The sequence below is a fragment of the Eleutherodactylus coqui genome, chromosome 2 (assembly GCF_035609145.1).
Source record: "Eleutherodactylus coqui strain aEleCoq1 chromosome 2, aEleCoq1.hap1, whole genome shotgun sequence".
Classification (NCBI taxonomy): Eukaryota; Metazoa; Chordata; class Amphibia; order Anura; family Eleutherodactylidae; genus Eleutherodactylus; species Eleutherodactylus coqui.
In genome coordinates, this window is record NC_089838.1 from 313,683,444 (window position 1) to 313,701,482 (window position 18,039).

Sequence of the window (18,039 nt, forward strand, 5' to 3'; positions counted from 1 at the left end):
TTAGGCTGCGGGGATCTAAAATAAGTATTTTGCGTGCGTACCGCGTATTTTACGCACATGAAAAATCCGCACATAATCTGCGGGCTCATCCGGGCGTAACCGTATTTCAGCCAGCTATTGATTTTATGCGCAGCAAAAACGCAGGTTTTCTGTGTATCGGCTCGCGTCCACGACTGTGTTTTCACCGTGTATCGCACGTGCGTTGTACGGCTTGTATGTTGCCCAAAGCATCTGCTGAAAATGGCGCCTGCATATTGGCAAAGACATGCGCTAATGTGACATCTCCCGCCGTGTCTGCTCTGTGTCTTTGAGGGCGTCACGGCTTTGTGCCGTATACGTGGCCGCACTCACACATGCGTTCACAAAACACCGTATTCGATATCGCATTTTCTGTGATTTTCAGTGGCCTTTGGTAACATTGCACAGCGTCTGACAGCGCTTATTAATGCGCCGCATCGTTGTGATGGGTGATGAGGTGCGTTAAAAAACGCGAAAACAGAGCAGACAGCCCTCAAAAATTACAGAGTTTGAAACACCGCATTCGACAGCAGGTCGGCGAAGCCCCATTGAAATCACGGCATTGTACCGCGATAAGTGCCAAGTTTCAAACGCCGCGCTAATCGTGTAAAAAGCGGGCTGTATGAGAGCAGCCTAAGGCTAGCCAGACACGGGCGAGGGCGCTATCAGGGTGCGTTCACACGAACGTATATCGGCTTGGTTTTCATGCTTAGCCGATATACGTCCACCTCGTGTGCAGGGGGGGGGGGGGGGGATGGAAGAGCCAGGGGCAGGAACTGAGGCTCCCGCCCCCTCTCCGCCCCTCTGCACTATTTGCAATGAGAGGAGGCGGGGCTAAGGTCCGCGAATTAGCCCCGCCTCTCCCCATTGCAAATAGTGCAGAGGGGCGGGAGCTCAGTTCCTGCTCCTGGGCTCTTCTATCCTCCCCCCCTGCACACGAGGAGGACGTATATCGGCTCGGCGTGAAAACCGAGCCGATATACGTTCGTGTGAATGCAGCCTCAGGCTGTGATTCCCGACCCCCATATCACACTCGCCACCATGTGAAAGCCCCGTGGATCGTCTCACTGTGAGGATGAAGGGAATCCCCAGAGCAGTTGTTACAGCTGCTGCAGAGGATCGCAGAGTCCTCTCATTGCTTTGGGAAACGCCTCGCCCCTTGTTCTCCAAAGGGCCTTAAAAGCCACAGCCTGGCGCTCAAATTCCATGCCATGTGATGTTTCCCATTGAAATCAATGGTAGACACTTGGGATCCTTTGATGATTACGATTTCACAGACACCGTGAAAAATGCACGTTGGCAAGCACGATATTGAGTTTCTCAGCCTAATATCGCGCTCGCCTGTGTTAATTTAGCCCGATTATGAAATGCTCGTTGAGAGAGAGAAAGTATTCAAAAAGATCTAAAAAAGCTTGTACAGTGGGCGGCGACTAACAGAACGGTGTTTAACAAGGAGAAATGCAAAGTCCTACATCTGGGCAAGAAAAATGAAAAAGGCACATACAGAATGGGAGGAATTGGGCTAAACAGCAGCACATGTGAAAAAGATCATAGACTGAACATGAGTCAACAACGTGATACCGCAGCAAAAAAGGTCAACACAATTCTGGGATGTATTAAGAGAAGCATAGAGTCTAGATCACATGAGGTCATTATCCCCCTCTACTCTTCCTTAGTCAGACCTCGTCTGGAATACTGTGTCCAGTTCTGGGCACCCCATTTTAAAAAAGACAGACAAACTGGCGCAAGTTCAGAAAAGAGTCACCAAGATGGTGAGCGGTCTGCAAACTATGTCCTATGAGGAACGATTAAAGGATCTGGGAATGTTTAGCGTGCAGAAGAGAAGGCTGAGAGGAGACTTAATAGCTGTCTACAAATATCTGAAGGGCTGTCACAGTGCAGAGGGATCAGCCCTATTCTCATTTGTACAAGGAAAGACTAGAACCAATGGGATGAAACTGAAAGTGAGGAGACAGATTAGATATTAGACGGTGAGGGTGATCAATGAGTGGAACAGGTTACCACGGGAGGTGGTGAGTTCTCCTTCAATGGAAGTGTTCAAACAAAGGCTGGACAGACATCTCTGGGAATGATTTAGTGGACCCGATGACCCTGGAGGTCCCTTCCAACTACCATTCTATGAGTCTATGGGCATCGCCTGTGTGAACGCACCCCAAGGGCCTTTTTTATACGAGACAATTCTCATTCAGATTCTCGCTGGATTTGGCCACCGCAGATTTCCAGTGGGTATTACATTGCGGAACACCTGCAACGATTGTGCGGTTACCCTAAGGCAGAGTTCATACATCATGGAATTGCTACAAAAAGGGCGATTATACCTACCCGATAATCGGGTTTCCAGTAGTCTCCACGACAGCACCACCTGAGATCGCCTCCTCCTGATAGGACAGGAACACACAGAGAGGTTAAAATCCCCCCCCACCTCCGCCCCCTCAGTGTATTATAACGAAACTGCCGGGGTAGGAGCTAACTAAAAATGTTTTACCTATCTGGTATTTCTTTTTTTTTTTTTTAATTATTAGGGTGGGAATGTACGGGTGCTGTCGTGGAGACTCCTGGAAACCCGATTATCGGGTAGGTATAATCACCCTTTTTCTAGGTCGTCTCCACGACAGCACCACCTGAGACGTATCAACTAAAGTTATTTTAGGGTGGGATTGCCGCTGAGAGGACCTTATGACCGAAGGTCATGTCCTCATCTAGCTGCACTTTTACCCTATAATGTTTGACAAAAAGTGTGTGGCTTTTTCCACACTGCTGCCTTGCATATCTGCCTACGGATGCCGAGCTCTGCTCAGCCCATGAGGTCGCTATTGCCCTCGTAGAATGTGCTTTAAGAGCCGAGGAGGCCTCCTTCCCCAATGTCTTATATGATTCACTAATGGTCAGGCGGATCCACCTGGCTATAGAGCTTTTAGCCGCTTTTTTGCCCTTGTTAGGGCCTGAGAACTGGACAAATAGGTTGTCGTCCTGCCTCCATGGGCCTGTGGCCTTGATGTACATCAAGACCACTCTCCTGACATCTAAGCAATTCAGGGCTCTCTCTCTCTCGTCTTTTGGGTGATTATAGAACGAGGGGATTACTATGTTCTGGGCCCTATGCAATGGGGACACTACCTTAGGCAAGAAGGTCAGGTCTGTTTTGAAGACTAATTTGGTGTCCGTTATCTTAAGGAGCGGGTGGCGGATGGATAGGGCTTGTAGCTCGCTGACCCGTCTGGCTGAGGAAATGGCCACTAGGAAGATTGTTTCAATTGTGAGCATTTTTATTGAGAGCCCCTCAATTGGTTCGAAGGGTTCCCCTGACATGGCCCCAACACCAAATTCAGATTCCAGTCTGGGCATATGTTGGTGGATCTAGGTCGCAACCTATCTGCCGCTGTCAGGAATCTACTGATCCACCTGTCCCCTGCTAGCTTAGTGTCGAATAGGGCGCTAAAGGCTGCCGTTTGGACCCTTAGGGTACTTGGGAAGAGGCCCATATCCAGGCCCTCCTGCAGGAAGTCCAGGATCAATGGGATGTCAGCACCACTGCTTGAGGAGTCCTTCCCCTGTCTCCAAGAGATAAACCTCTTCCAGATTTTCTGGTAGATGCGGTTGGTTGTCTCTTTTCTACTTGACATTAGCATCCTGACTACCTTGTCCGGGAACCCCCTGCCCCTCAGTATGGATTCTTCAGTAACCAGGCTGTTAAATGGAGTCTGCTTATGTCGGGGTAGTTCAGGGGCCCCTGTGTTAGGAGATTCGATTGAGCCGGAAGGGTGACAGGCTCCTGGATGCTCAGGTTTCTTAGGAGGCTAAACCAGCTCCTTCTTGGCCAAAAGGGAGCCACCACGATCAGGGTGCATGCCTGTGACCTGAAGTGCTGCAACACCCTTGGGTGTAATGGAATTGGGGGAAAGGCGTACACCAGTTCTCCTCCCCAATCCTGGGTCAGGGCATCCACCGCTGTTGGCCGGTCCTCCCGTCTGTGGGAGAAGTTCTCTACCTTGGCGTTTTGTCTGGATGCGAACAGGTCCAGTTGTGGGAGACCCCATTTGTCCGTCACAATTCGGAATGCCTCCTGGAATAGAGACCATTCCCCTGGGTCTATACACCTTCGGCTGAGGAAGTCTGCCCTCTGATTCAGGGATCCCTTCAAGTGTACTGCTGATAACGAGAGGATGCGGCCCTCCGCCCAGCGAAAGATTCTTTGTGTGATGGTCTGTAGAGCTGGCGACCTCGTGCCCCCCTGGTGCCGAATATGGGCTACTGCCGTGGTATTGTCCGATAGCACTCTTATGTGCTGGTTTTTTACTGTGTCCCCCAGGTGCTGTAGGGCCTTCCAAATCGCCTGTAGTTCTCTGTAGTTTGAGGACTGGCGTTTCGTCCCCAGCAGCCATGGGCCCTGTAGGAGCTTTTCTCCGACGAGCGCCCCCCACCCCCAGCAGCTTGCGTCTGTCGTGACCTGCACGGCCGGATTCAATATCCAGTGGACCCCCCTTCGCAGATTTTCTGGGGACGTCCACCAGCGCAAGGATATTTTCACCGAGTTCTTTATCTGCATTCTCCTTCCTGTCTGCTGCATTTGACACTGTCGACCATAATCTCCTTCTCACTATGCTCCGCTCTATTGGTCTAAAGGATACTGCTCTCTCCTGGTTCTCTTCCTACCTCTCTGACCGCTCTTTCAGTGTTTCCTTTGCTGGTTCTATCTCTGCTCCACTTCCTCTCGCTGTCGGGGTACCCCAGGGCTCGGTCCTTGGTCCCCTTCTTTTCTCTATCTATACTGCCCCAATTGGACGAACCATCCACAGATTTGGCCTCCAATACCATCTCTACGCTGATGACACCCAGCTATACACCTTCTCTTGTGAGATCTCTGAACCATTCCTCCAAAATATCACCGACTGTCTGTCCGCTGTCTCTAACACTATGTCCTCCCTTTTTCTCAAACTAAACCTCTCTAAAACTGACCTCCTTGTCTTTCCACCTTGTAACCGACCTCCCCTCAACATCTCCATTCCAGTGTCTGGCACCATCATAACCCCCAGATGGCAGGCCCGATGCCTTGGGGTTACACTGGACTCTGACCTCTCCTTTGCCCCCCATATCCAATCTCTGGCCCAAACATGCCACATGCACCTCAGAAATATTGCTAAAATACGTCCGTTCCTAACCACGGACACGCTAAAGACGCTAGTGGTTGCGCTCATCCACTCCCGGCTTGACTACTGCAACTCGCTACTCATTGGCCTCCCCCGCACTAGACTCGCTCCACTCCAATCCATACAAAATGCAGCAGCTAGACTCATTTTTCTATCCAGTTGTTATTCAGACGCCTCTGCATTATGCCAGTCGCTGCATTGGCTGCCCATCCACTGCAGAACTAAATTTAAACTCCTCTACCTCACTCACAAAGCTCTGCATGGCGCTGCGCCACCATACATCGCCTCCCTACTGTCAGTATACCACCCAGCGCGCTTACTCCGATCCGCTAACACACTCAGACTAAACACCCCTGTAATATGAACCTCACATGCTCGCCTACAGGACTTCACTAGAGTAGCCCCCATCCTCTGGAACGCTCTACCCCAAGGCATCCGGACAATTCCCGATGCACGAAATTTCAGACGTGCCTTAAAAACGCACCTCTTCAGGGAAGCATACCAAATCTCCTGACCTAGTCCCTCGCCCCTCCCTATGGTGCTCCACCCTGTTTGCCTTCTGATAAATGATCTGTACATAAAATTTCCTATTGCCTGTGTTCCCCAACCCCTGCACCTCCTGTACCACCCGCAACCCATTTGTGTCTAACCCAATGTATCTCACATTGTAATTGTTGCAATTGTTTTGCATTTATCCATGCCTGAAAGCGCTGCGGAATAAGTTGGCGCTATACAAATAAAGATTATTATTATTATATTATTATCCTTTCTAGTGAGGATTGCTTGCCGTCCCATGCTGAGAGAACTGCTGCTTGCAGAGGTCTGGTATGCGCCTGAGCCCATGCTACCCCCGGGATGCATGATGTCAGGCTTCCCAGGAGCGACAGCCTCCCTGATTGAGCATGACAGTCTCCAAAGGAAGGATTCTACTATCTGTCAAATCTTCTGCACTTTTGACTCAGGGAGGAAGGAGCATTGAGCTTCTGAGTCGAGTGTTATGCCTAAAAACACCTTCTCCCTGCTGGGGTTTAGGCTGGACTTCTCCCAATTTATTATCCATCCTAAAAACTGTAGTAGGTTGAGCACCGTTACCAGGTTTTCTGCTAGGAGTTCTCTGGACTCTGCTATAATTAAGATGTCGTTCAGGTAGGGGACTATCAGAATCGACCTCTGCCTCAGGTAGGCTGCGACCTCCGCCATGATTTTCGTGAAGATGCGGGGTGCTGAGGAGATTCCAAAGGGCAGGCATCTGAAGTGGAGATGTCTTGTCCTCTTGCCCATCTCTAGCGCGAACCTTAGGTACTTTCGTGAGTCCTTGTGGATTGGTACGTGAAAATAGGCGTCCTTCAGGTCAATCGATGCCATGTAGGCTCCCTTGGGGATCAACCTCACTGCTGAAGTGATCGATTCCATCCTGAACTTTCGATATTTGACGAAGGTGTTCACGGGTTTTAGATTTATTATCATGCGTGAGCCTCCGCATGGCTTTTTTATTAGGAAGAGTCTGGAGTAATGCCCCCAGGTCTCTACTCTCTGTGGTACGAAGGACACTGCTTTTAGACGTTGTAGGTCCCGAACCGCCTGCTGGAGTGGGTGCAGTTGTTGCGCTGGACCTCTGGTGGTAATGTATCTTCTCCTGGGGAGGGACACCAGCTCGATTCGGTATCCCTGCTGCAGGATCTCCGGGATCCACAGGCGCCTGCAAATTGAGGCCCATCGATCCGCGAAGCTCTGCAGCCTCGCCCCCACTGGGATGGTGTCAGGGCTTCTGCTTGGCTGGATCCCCCTGGTGAGGGTTGAAGAGGAATTTCCTCCCTCTGCCCCCCTTGGGGTAACTCCAGCGGCCAGTCTTGCCCTTGCCCCTATACGGTTCCGGCTGTTGTGCTGGGGCCCGGAAGAAGGTCTTCCCTTTACGTTGTTTCTCTTCCGGGAATCCTTTCTTTTTATCGGATGCCTTTTCTAGGATCTTGTCCAAATCCGGACCAAAGAGGAACTGGCCATGAAAAGGGAGCAAGCATAATTTATTTTTTATGCCAGGTCACCTGACCATGACTTCAGCCACAGGACTCTTCTGGCAGAATTGGTTAGGGCCGTTGTTTTTGCCGAGAGTTTCACCGACTCCGCCGCTGCGTCCGCCAAAAAATTGGTGGCCATTTTTAGTATAGGGAGGGAATCTATAATTTGTTCCCTCTGTGTTTTAAGATATGCAGTTCCTGTTGCTCTAGCCATACCCCCAAGGTTCTAGCGACACACGTGGCTGCGACCCCCCGTCTGAGCGTACTGGTAGCTGCCTCCCAGGATCATCTTAATAGGCCCTCCGCCTTCCGATCCATTGGGTCTCTCAGCTGTGTGGCGTCTTCAAAGGGCAAGGTTGTCCTCTTAGCCACTGGGACGTCCACTCTGGGTATTTCTTCCCAATTTGCGCATACCTCCTCCTCAAACAGATAGCGCCTCTTAACCCCCCTAGAGAAGAAGGATCGCGTGTCGTGTCTTCCACTCCTTGTGTATTATCTTGGATATATTGTTGCAGACCGGGAAGGTATGCTTCCGCCTCTCCCCTAATCCCCCAAAGATCTCGTCCTGTATGGTGCAGGGTTCCTTGGGTTCTTCCATCTTTAGCGTGGCTCTAACGGATTTGATAAGTTCCGTTAGGTCTTCTCTGTGGAAGAGGTATTTTTTTTGTAGTCCTCTTCTTCTGAGAACTCCTCGAGCACCAGCTCTTCTGGTTCTGATCCCGAACTCTCTTCAGAGTCTGAGTGCTCCTCTGGGCTATACGCCTTTCTTCGGCGTTTCGCCCCCGATGCCCACTTTGGTGGCGTTTTGGGAGTCGTCAGGGCTGACCGTACTTCCTTTCGGACAAGCTTCCTGACGTCCTAGAGGAATCCCCCTGATTCCTCCTTGACTAGCTTGGCTATGCATGTTTTGCATAATGACCTCACATGCGAAGCCGGCAGTCTTGCGCCGCATTCTGCGCACTTTTTCACTTTGGTTCTGGGAGGGGCATCCCTTTTATCCCCCTGGCAGATAAACAAAATTTTTGCGTGTAAGGATGCAACATTCACAAATAACGTACACGAATATGCATGCCTTGTTTTGCCCCACTGGATACTTACGGTTCCCGCTGCGGCTGAACATTCCGCAACCTCTGGTGCTGGAGCACTCATTGCTTGTTACTGGTGTTGCAGACACTCTTGGGGCAGTAAGCCAAATACTCACTGCATGGCCTTTACTTGCTCTGCGCCATCTTCTCTCAGGTTCCTTTTTAATTTTTTGAATTTGGCGCCTTTAATTTTAAGCCCCGCCCCCTCCGAGCGCTGGCCGAGCCTGCCGCGATGCCGCCATCGCGTTGGTCACATGGCGCGGTGCCCCGCCCCCCTCCACACTCGTTAAGGAGCAGCAGGAAGCGCCGCGCTCGGTCCTAATCTGGCACTGAGAGCTGGAGCCCCGCTTTGAACCCCCCATGGGCCGCCGCGGGAGGAACCTGGCCTGGGGGAACCACCCCATGTGGCGTCCCCGGGAGTCGCTCTGCAGGAAGGGAGGAGAGGCTGAACCACTGCCCTCCGATTCGCTGGTAAGTTCTTCAGGCTGGCGTCTCCACCAGCCCCTCTCGGTGATCCTGCAGGCAGTACAGGAAAACACTGAGGAGGGGAGGACGGGGGAATTTAACCTCTCGGTGTGTTCCTGTCCTATCAGGAGGAGGCGATCTCAGGTGGTGCTGTCGTGGAGACGACCTGGGAAATGTCTGTTGCAGATTTCTCAACAAAATTGCGCAGCAGCGTCCAGTACGATGCAAGTCAATGGGGGAGTTTAACAAACCTTGTTCACTTACAGCGGAAAAATTTCTCAGTGTAGAATAATGATGGCGATTTTTTAGTTATCTGTAATACGCTCTGTTTGTTGTAGAAATGGCGCAGATTTTCATTGCAGTACAGTGCGTGAATTCTCAAGGAAAACAGCATTAAAATCCTCACTAAGATCTGCACGTGAAGCGGATGCAGATGTCTGCCCCAACGTGTGAACTCTGCTGGCGGGTCTCTCTGGATTCTACTGAACAGGCCGGAGTTTATAGCCACAACGTGGGCAATTAAATAGGACTTTGATACCCCACGTGTGGTAGATTAGAAAAAGGGTGGGTTCTTTTTTCCCAGTCTAGAATAGCGCTACTTGTCCACATGGCTGTGTCCGGTATTGCAGCTCTACTTTACCAACCCTTCCGGCTTCTCCTACAATTGACAAAGCTTCCATGATGTCATTTACATCGGCAACACATCACATGACTGTAGGGACCAATCACTGCCTGCCGGATGTGACATCATAAGTTTCCGAGATCTAATAACCTCCAAATCTACTACATCCCCATCATCTCTGACGTCCTGCAGAAAATGAGACACAGGGAGGCCAGGATGCTGATATTTTCTTATATTTTATTTCATATCTGAAAAACAGTAAGCAAAAGGCCGATGACAACGATACAAGAATTTCACAGACTGCGCTTCAAGTTAAAAAACATTAAATGTAACAAAAGTAAAAATAAACAAAAAACATTCAAGTCAAATATTAATTTAATAGTTAAAAACATGAAAAATCACCAGAAACAAATCCTTCAAGGGTTTAATAAATACACAAGTCCTACAGATTAAAAATGGAAAATTCATAGATTTGTCTTAAATTAAAAAAAAAAAAAAAGCAATAAAAAGACATTAGATACAGTCTGCAGCGCGGGCGGGCCGTACATGAGCGTAAAGATACTCAAGTCTCTCTTATACAGTCGCAAAAACGAAAACTTTAATCTCAAACCACAAAATTGAGGTAAATAAATTAATAAGTCATCACACAACAAAAATCACTCAGAAACAAAGATGAGATAAATGGATTCCCGCTGCAGCCCGTTATCCCAATTATTGAATTGCGCGAAAAAAAAGAAGTTACTTCTGATGGGTTACAGCGAACGCCTAAGTATTGCACCACATTATTAAATAAACCCCGATGTTTGCTCGTTTTTAATATTATAAAAGCGGATTCTGTTCTACTGTAACAGGTTGGGGGGGGGGGGGGGAGGGGCTACATTTTTTTTTTTTTAAACAAGCAAGTTGTAATATTTAAAAAAGTTCTGTTCTACTTATTTGCATAGAAATGAGCTAAAAAGACTAAATAATTCTTTTAAAAAGTTGTTGTTTTTTTTCCCTTGGTGGCTTGTTGCAATTACTTTACTGCCATCATAAAACCTTAACAACGCCCACCATGTTGGAATCCACTGTGACCCCCTTCATAAGGAATCATTGGAGCAGCAGTTTTCAGCCGCATCCTGAATGTGGAACCCTACAGTCTGCCAATTCGCAGCAGGAAATGGCTGATAACTGAGAACAATACACTGCAAATAAAGACATTAGTGCCCAAGTAAAATATTGTCTTCTAAGGGGCCTTTTGCACGGAACGGAAGAAACCGCAACAGCGCTGTGGACTATTCAGCCCCAAAACCTTCAGTGCTACTATGTAGAATTCTGCATCAAAATCTGCAATTAGCAACGCGTATTTTGATGCGCAATTCAGGGTTGCCATATTCCATCCCGCGTCCATGAAGGCCCTCTCACACGGTCCAATGATCATTTTGCTCGGTGTGGATGCAAGCACCGACTGAACAATGAGCAACACTTCATTCTCCCATCGTTCGTCATTCAGTTTATACAAGCAAAGAAAACGGACCAATGATCGGCCGTGTGAGCCATGAACGGTCCGTTTACTGTAAATGGCGGTGTGCCAGAACCATCTCCGGTGCGCCCCGCCTCCATTCACGGAGCGATCATCGCTGGGATGAATGGCGGGCCCACATGCGCTTTCAAGTATTTCTCACACGCTGCAAGGATCCCAGACATTGGCGCGGCTTCAGCACAGACTTCACTCTCTGCACTGCAACAAATGAATTCCGCAGTGAAGATCCGCACTGTTTCCGCAGCTGACAGACCCCGCAGCGTCCGCTACTAATGGGGTTTGAAATTGCAGCCAGAATTCTGCAGGATTCCGCGGTGTGACCTCACCGTACGCAGGCAGAGGTTTTGCCTTTCACAGCAAGTAGCGATCAGTGCCCGTTACTGCCATTTCCCACAAGGCAGGGGACTGCCAACTTTCATTGACCCGTCTAAATATGCCCGCGATCAGCTGACCAATGAGTGAATGCTCTTCATCTGATCACATCGTTTATGTGTGTTAAAGATGGGCCAATGGTCAGGCAAACGAGCAGTCACGCCCAATCATTGGCCCATGTAAAAGGGATTTAAAGCGACACTCCGGTCCTGGACAAACAAAGGTGGCCGAACCACTTCTCTTGACTACCTGACGCACACTGTGCATCCTGTGATTGATTTCAATGGGAGAAGATTGCAAAACAGCCTTGGAATCCCCATAGAGAGGAGGGCGGAGCTACAAGGGATCTCCTAGAGATCTCTCCATATTTGGAGAGATAGGGGGCAGGGCTAGACAGATCACTTTAGCCCCAACCCCTCTGTTGGCTAGAGAGGAATGACTATGAGAATACCCTCTCTAGCTCCACCCCCTCTAGCCCCTGAGAGCTACGGGAGATCTCTAGGAGATCCCCTGTAGCTCCGCCTCCCTCTCTCCTTGCTATGGGGGATTCCTTCAGCTCCACAAGGATGCAAGGCTGTTTCCTCTTGAAAACACCTCGCATTAAGGGGTGTTCAGAAGTATGCGAGGGCGATATCCTCGCCCTCGCCAGTGTGCAGGAGCCCTAAAGGGGTAGACTGCAGAGAAAAAATAAATCATCGACTCAGCAGGGTATGAAAAAAAATACCATACTTGCCTCACCCGATCCGATGGTGCCCGATCCCCTGCTGCATTGACAACATCCCAGCATAAGAACGTGTGACCGCAGTTGGCAGTTACTGACTAAACCCACATTCTATACAGCCGATAACTGGCCACAGTGGTCCATCTGACGACAGGTCAACGCCGGAAGCTGAAGTAGAGAGCAGCAGGAGACCAGGCACCGAAGCGGGAGCTGTGGGCGATTGACGGCACATTTCAATTTCACTTTTTCTCCCTAGACTAACAAACAAGGGGTTAAGTTCTATGACACAGCTCCCTGGATTCCCATTGACCCGTCTGGGGCTCTCCCACGCTGGGCCCTTAGTAATTTATCTGCCTAAGCAAATCTCAGAATGGCATTTAGTAGGAGGGTTATTGAAAACGAGAAATTCCTTCCGCCCACCTCGAATTCTGATCTTCTGACTGAGGCTACGGAGTGCATCTAATAACTAGACAAATAAAACCTATATACAGTCATAATTAGTGACGTACAGATTACTGTACCTTTAATTAATGCATAGGAACCTCAAAAAAATAAATTAAAAAAAATGTAAAAACAGAAAAAAAAAACAAAAACAATATTACCTGAGTATTAACATAAAAAACTGCACATAACCGGCCATACATACAACTAGAGAGGGAGTCGTGCGTCGGTGAGCCTCCTGATGCATGAGCTCCGACGCGCACAGTTCGTATAGGTATTACGGGTATGTATATAACGGGCATGTTTTGACACATAAGTCGGCCGTTCTTTTGTCAGGAGAAGCCATATTTGAAGCGATGGCCAATCAGATCACTGGATGCCAGTTACATCACAGCTTTACTGATATACCTGGCTCCCAATTATGAAGAGATGCCTTTAAAACCCTATAAAGATGGCAGCGAGTGTTATTGGCTGCCAGCGGTTGGCATCATGTAACGAGAGACCTTGTGCCAGTTGTTCCTGCTGGTCTGTCCCATACCCATACATTTTTGTTTCTACCTATGCAGCTCTAAGATAGCTGCCAGTTTAGGATCCAATTGGGAGGCGAGCTGCAGGGGTGTTCTGCCCTCTCGGTCGCGATGCTGCAAGTTGGAACGTGAGGCGAGGTAGGCGATGACGGGTATATGACCTTCTCGGACGGCTACATGGACAGGGAGACAGCCCGAGGCATCGGGAGTGTTGATATCAGCTCCATATTGAACCAAGACCTGCAGGGTGTCCAGGAAACCTGTCCGAGCGGCATCATGAGCTGGGGAGATGCCGTACGAGTCCTGGATGTTTGGACTGGCGCCTTGTTTTAGAAGCTCGGATGCCACCGGTGTACTACCAAACATCATCACCTGCAAGGATAATGGGAGGGTTAGTGAAATGGGGTCCTCACCACAGTAAGTCTTATCACCACCAACACACCCACATGTGGCCGCAGCTCTGCGGGGTTATATAGTGCCCGCTTAATCATTAGGGTGCCACCATCTCAGGATAGGTCATCAATAGTTAATCACTTGGGAACCCCGGGGCTCAGCTGATTGCCCAGCCCTCCGTCAGTGCTGCAGACCAGAAGTAGTCATTGGGGTCGGGAGCAGAAATGTCATTGGAATGAAAGGGATTTTCCAGGGAGAATACGATTAAAGACCTGTCATCAATAGTTGATCGGCTGGGGTCAGTCGCTCAGGACCTCATCTGATCAGCTGATTGTGCGCCCGCTGACAGCGCCGCAATTACACAGAGGTCGGAGTGGAAGCAGCAGAAGTCCCTACTCAGACCTCCGTGAAATGGCCGGCGCTTGTAAGTGTGGCCATGGCTCACGTTGATTTCAATGGGAATCAAGTTGGCTATGGCACTTCTGCTCGCGACCCCGATGGTGCAGTGGGCTGAAGGATTAGCTGATCGCCAGGGGTCCTGTGCGGCGGCTCTCTGGCAATTAAATATTGATGACCTATCCTGAGAGTAGGTTATCAAGATAGTTTTTGCCTGGAAAACTCATTTAACATTTTGGTTTCCCGCAGCTGCCACTAGGGGGAGCTCTATTCAGACGCAATAAGAACACTATATAACCAGCACCCTCTAGTGGCAGCTGTCAGGAGTGCAGGAGACCTACAGCATTTCAGGAGACCCCTGGACAATCCAAGAGAGTAGATACTGGTCTGTCTGAGATGTATTACATCAGCCAGCTTTCCCCTGACACAAGAGGGGCACACACCTGCAGGGCGGTCTTCCCGAAGCGGTTCAGGCAGTCAGGATGGATCCGTTCCTGGTAGAGCAGTCGCTTCACCTCTGCCAGGTCTCCTTGAGCTGCGGCTCGTGCTAGGAGGTCTCCAGCGCTGGTCTCGTGCACCAACATGAGGGATGTGGATGAGGCAGTGCGATCTGTGAGAAAAGGGCACATCAGGGTCAGCAGTGGCCATATGTTACAGGTATAGGGGATAACCATGGGATAAAACATTGCCGGAATGTCAGCCATGTGGCCGTATCTGGTACTGCAGCCCAAACCCATTTGCTTCAATTTACTTGAGTCTACACTATATGTGGGGAGCAACCTGCCCCCTTGTTGGGGGGAGGGGTGGGCACACTCCTAGTACTGCTTATGGTAGGGGGCACTCAACTGGTGGCACTTATGAAGGAAGGGGGGGGGAGCAACTTTCCTGGCACCATTTATTGAGGTGGAAGCCAGCACTGCTTGTGAGTGGGTGGAATCAGCATCTGCCTGGCCCCACTTATGAGAGGGTGGGCGTAAGGAGGTGGGTACTCGGCTTGCACCGCTTATGAGAGTGAAAATTGGCACTCTGTAAACTTATGTTCATGGGAGTGGGGGGACATTGGTACTTTGCAGGCACCTCTTATCAGGGAGGAAGGGGGGGGGGGGGCCTTGACTGGTACTGCTTATTAGGGAGGAAGGGGGGGTGGAGGGTGGCGGGTAGCATTCAGCTAGCATCGCACATGATGAGAGGGATCGGCAACCAGTCAGCATCAGTTATCAGGGGGTGACCAGCACTGCTTATGATAGGGCGGACGGCCTCTCTTCTGACACCCCTTACGAAGGGAGGGGGCACTCAGCTGGCACGGTTACTGAAAAAACTTTGGATGTTATTTTGGAGCGTCTCCACTGAACTTTAGGCACTGCATATGATGGCAAACCCCCCTGAAGTGTATTCCTAAAAGTAGGCAGAAGCGCTGAGTCCCTGGCACCTGGCACGTACCAGGAATAGAACCCAGCTGTCTATGGGCGGAGCTCAAGAGACGTTGGCGCTGCTCGGCGCTGACATCATAGACGTCACACACACGTTACCATCCACCTCTGCTGATGCAGAACCTTTTTTCTAAGAGCCAAAGGCAGAGTGCCGTTTCCTTATTATAGGATGTAGCCCAAAAATCTCCGCTGACTCTTGTCTCCACTAGGGGGCGGTCTGTAAACTGCCTGCTTAGGGCAGCTATACACGGAACAACTATTGTCCGAACAGTCGCTCAAAAAACTTGTTCGAAGTGTTTGTGTTCTTCTACACAGAACAATCGTCGTTCGCTTGCTCAATTACGCGGGCGCTGAAGCGCAAACCTCCTTGTAACGCTGTCGGCCGCTCATAGAAAGACGAACGATTACTGGTTTATGGCAGATGATTGTTGATCAACCAGCGAGTATCTTTAGGGGAGCTGAAACGAAGCAAACAGTGAACGAATTCTCGCTCGTCAGGCAGTTGGTGGCCGCGTTTACACGGAACTGTCGCTCACATTAGTTCCATCAAGCGACTTTTTGGCTGATAGTTTACCATAAATGTGACATTTACACGGGACGACTCATCTAAACGAGCGGGTGACGTCATCCTTAGTTGTTCGCGCACAACGCTTAGACAGGCTGATCACCGCTGAGAATCGTTCACAGCTTCAGATTCTATGGGGGCGGGAAGCGTTTACACGCAGCGAGAAGTAAGTGAACCAGCAAGGATTTTCATGCTGATTGAAACCGAGTGACAAACGAAGAGTAAATGATGGCTATGCCTTCAGATCAGCTCAAATGTGACACCAAATGATATCACCGGGATCAGTGGGGGTCCTACAATGACAGACACGGGACCCCTCCAGCATTCTGTCTGCACTCCAGGTCTGGCCGTGTTATCATATCACATCCTGGAGCATAAGCAAATAAGGCAGATGGAACAATACCTCTGCAGCGCCACCTATTGGATGGCAGCAATCCTGAAAAATCAATGTACTTTAAACAAGCCTTTGAAACACTGATTGGGAATAGGGAACCAAACCAGAGAACCATACACAGACAGCTGTTACGGGGTGTTTGCCCCTTATCAGTGGGTGCACTCCTTAGGGAGAGACGATGCCCCTCCTGAGCCACTCCCCATACCTGCCGGGAGACAACACCCCTCCCGATCCGGCACCATCTATCAGCGGCGGGTTTCATTCCGGTTATGCCAGGGACACCCCCACCAGGAGGCCACCTGTCGCCTCAGGCAGCAGTCTGCAGGACCTCATAGGGGCGGGGTGCAATCCGGACACTGTTATTGGCTGGTAACAAGTAATTGCCAGCTGTGGACCGGCCAGCCAACAACCCCAAGCATTTCACTGGGTCTGTAGCTCAGGTCAGGCGGCCATCGCTGCTGTCATCAGTCTGTGATCTCCGGCTTCTCCCTTTCCCCGGGGTCTGGGTTCTTGCACGCAGACGCCGGGATTGGGTCATTGATGACAGAGGCCGCCCGAATGGACATACAGAGTGAGTGCAATGCTTGTTGGGTTGCTGCCCGGCTAGAAGGCCACGGCTTCTACTGGGGGCCACTAAGGGGGATACATTCTTTTGAGGAATGGATCAAATATATGTTGGGAATCTTGTATTTAGTCACTTTCAATGCCTGTAAAATAAAGTGTGCTTTTCCTGGAGGGGGCGCCATTTCACGCTTGACCTCAGGCAGCATAGAGACTCGGGACCCCCTGATGGTTTCATGCAGAGGGGGGGGGGGGGGGGGATTTCCTCTTGAGATTTCCTATTATTCATCTGACGACCACAAGACATGCAGCCGCACCGCTGGCACAGATATATATATATATATATATATATATATATACACGCTTGCTCATCTTCCTGCTTCCACTATAACCCCCCCCATCCTGACAGCAGCCATAGTCACCAATCACTGCAGATAGTAGAGCCCCTCCACTAGGGGGGCCCCAGGAGCTCTGCCCCGCCTTGCGGCACTGTGATATTCTACACAGCACTATATGACTTAGGGCGGTTGCCTAGTAACGCGAGCTGTAGGCCGCAGGTGACACTCGGAGACACCTGGTGACATCATTAACGTTCAGTACGATAAAGATGGCTGCCGCAGCCCCCCCACGTCCTCACCTTCTGCTACAGTTGGCGTTCCCGGTGACCCGTAAGGCTGGAGGCGACAAACGGCCGGAGCGCCTGCCGAGCTCTTCTCTCCGACCGGCTCAGTTTCGTTCTGTGTGTGCGTGACGTCACCGCCCCACGTGGTACGAGTGTTTTTTTCAAAAATGCAACAATGTATCCGCACGCAGCGGGCCGTCACTTGTCACCACAAGCCACGCCCAGCGACCAATCAGGAGCAGCTGGGAGAGAGGGCTCGCCGTTGCTAGGAGCTAGCCCAGGGAAGGACAGCCAGAGCGGAGATCATTGGTTAGCGAGAAGCCAATCAGAGAGTGAAGATATCCGTGGGCGGGGCTGTGGTGTTTTTTTAAACGCGCAGAAGGCGGGCTTCTCGTTAGTGCCGTGTCCCTGAGGTGAGGGGTCAGCCCGGTGTCAGCGGCGCCCCGGCACCTCCCCGTCACCCCGGCCGCCTGTGTTTACGTTTGAAAATCCTCTGCTTCTAACGTATGGAAGCTAGGAGGGCACAGCGGGCACCAGAGTGCTGCCCGTGCCAAGCAGGCACTCTCCTTGATAATAGCTGCTGCATTTTAAGTCGTTTTTGCCCAGATTTTGAGGTTAATAAAATGATGAATGGCAGGGAAACCCGTTGTAAGGCAGGTCTGGGCATGCTGGGACTTGTAGTCCACACTACAGTGGCAGAAATACAAGAGGGCATCATGGTT

General features: G+C 50.4%; 1 protein-coding gene across 1 annotated transcript; it reads right to left on the reverse strand.

Annotated features, from left to right (window-relative positions):
• Window positions 1–10,251: 10,251 nt before the first annotated feature.
• CDKN2D (cyclin dependent kinase inhibitor 2D) lies at window positions 10,252–17,455 on the reverse strand. The gene is made up of 3 exons (XM_066593587.1): window positions 17,333–17,455; window positions 14,189–14,355; window positions 10,252–13,328 (listed from the first exon to the last, which is right to left on the reverse strand). The coding sequence occupies exons 2-3, from the start codon at window positions 14,327–14,329 to the stop codon at window positions 12,984–12,986; spliced, it is 486 nt and encodes a 161-aa protein (XP_066449684.1). The 5' UTR covers window positions 14,330–14,355; window positions 17,333–17,455; the 3' UTR covers window positions 10,252–12,983.
• Window positions 17,456–18,039: the final 584 nt, after the last annotated feature.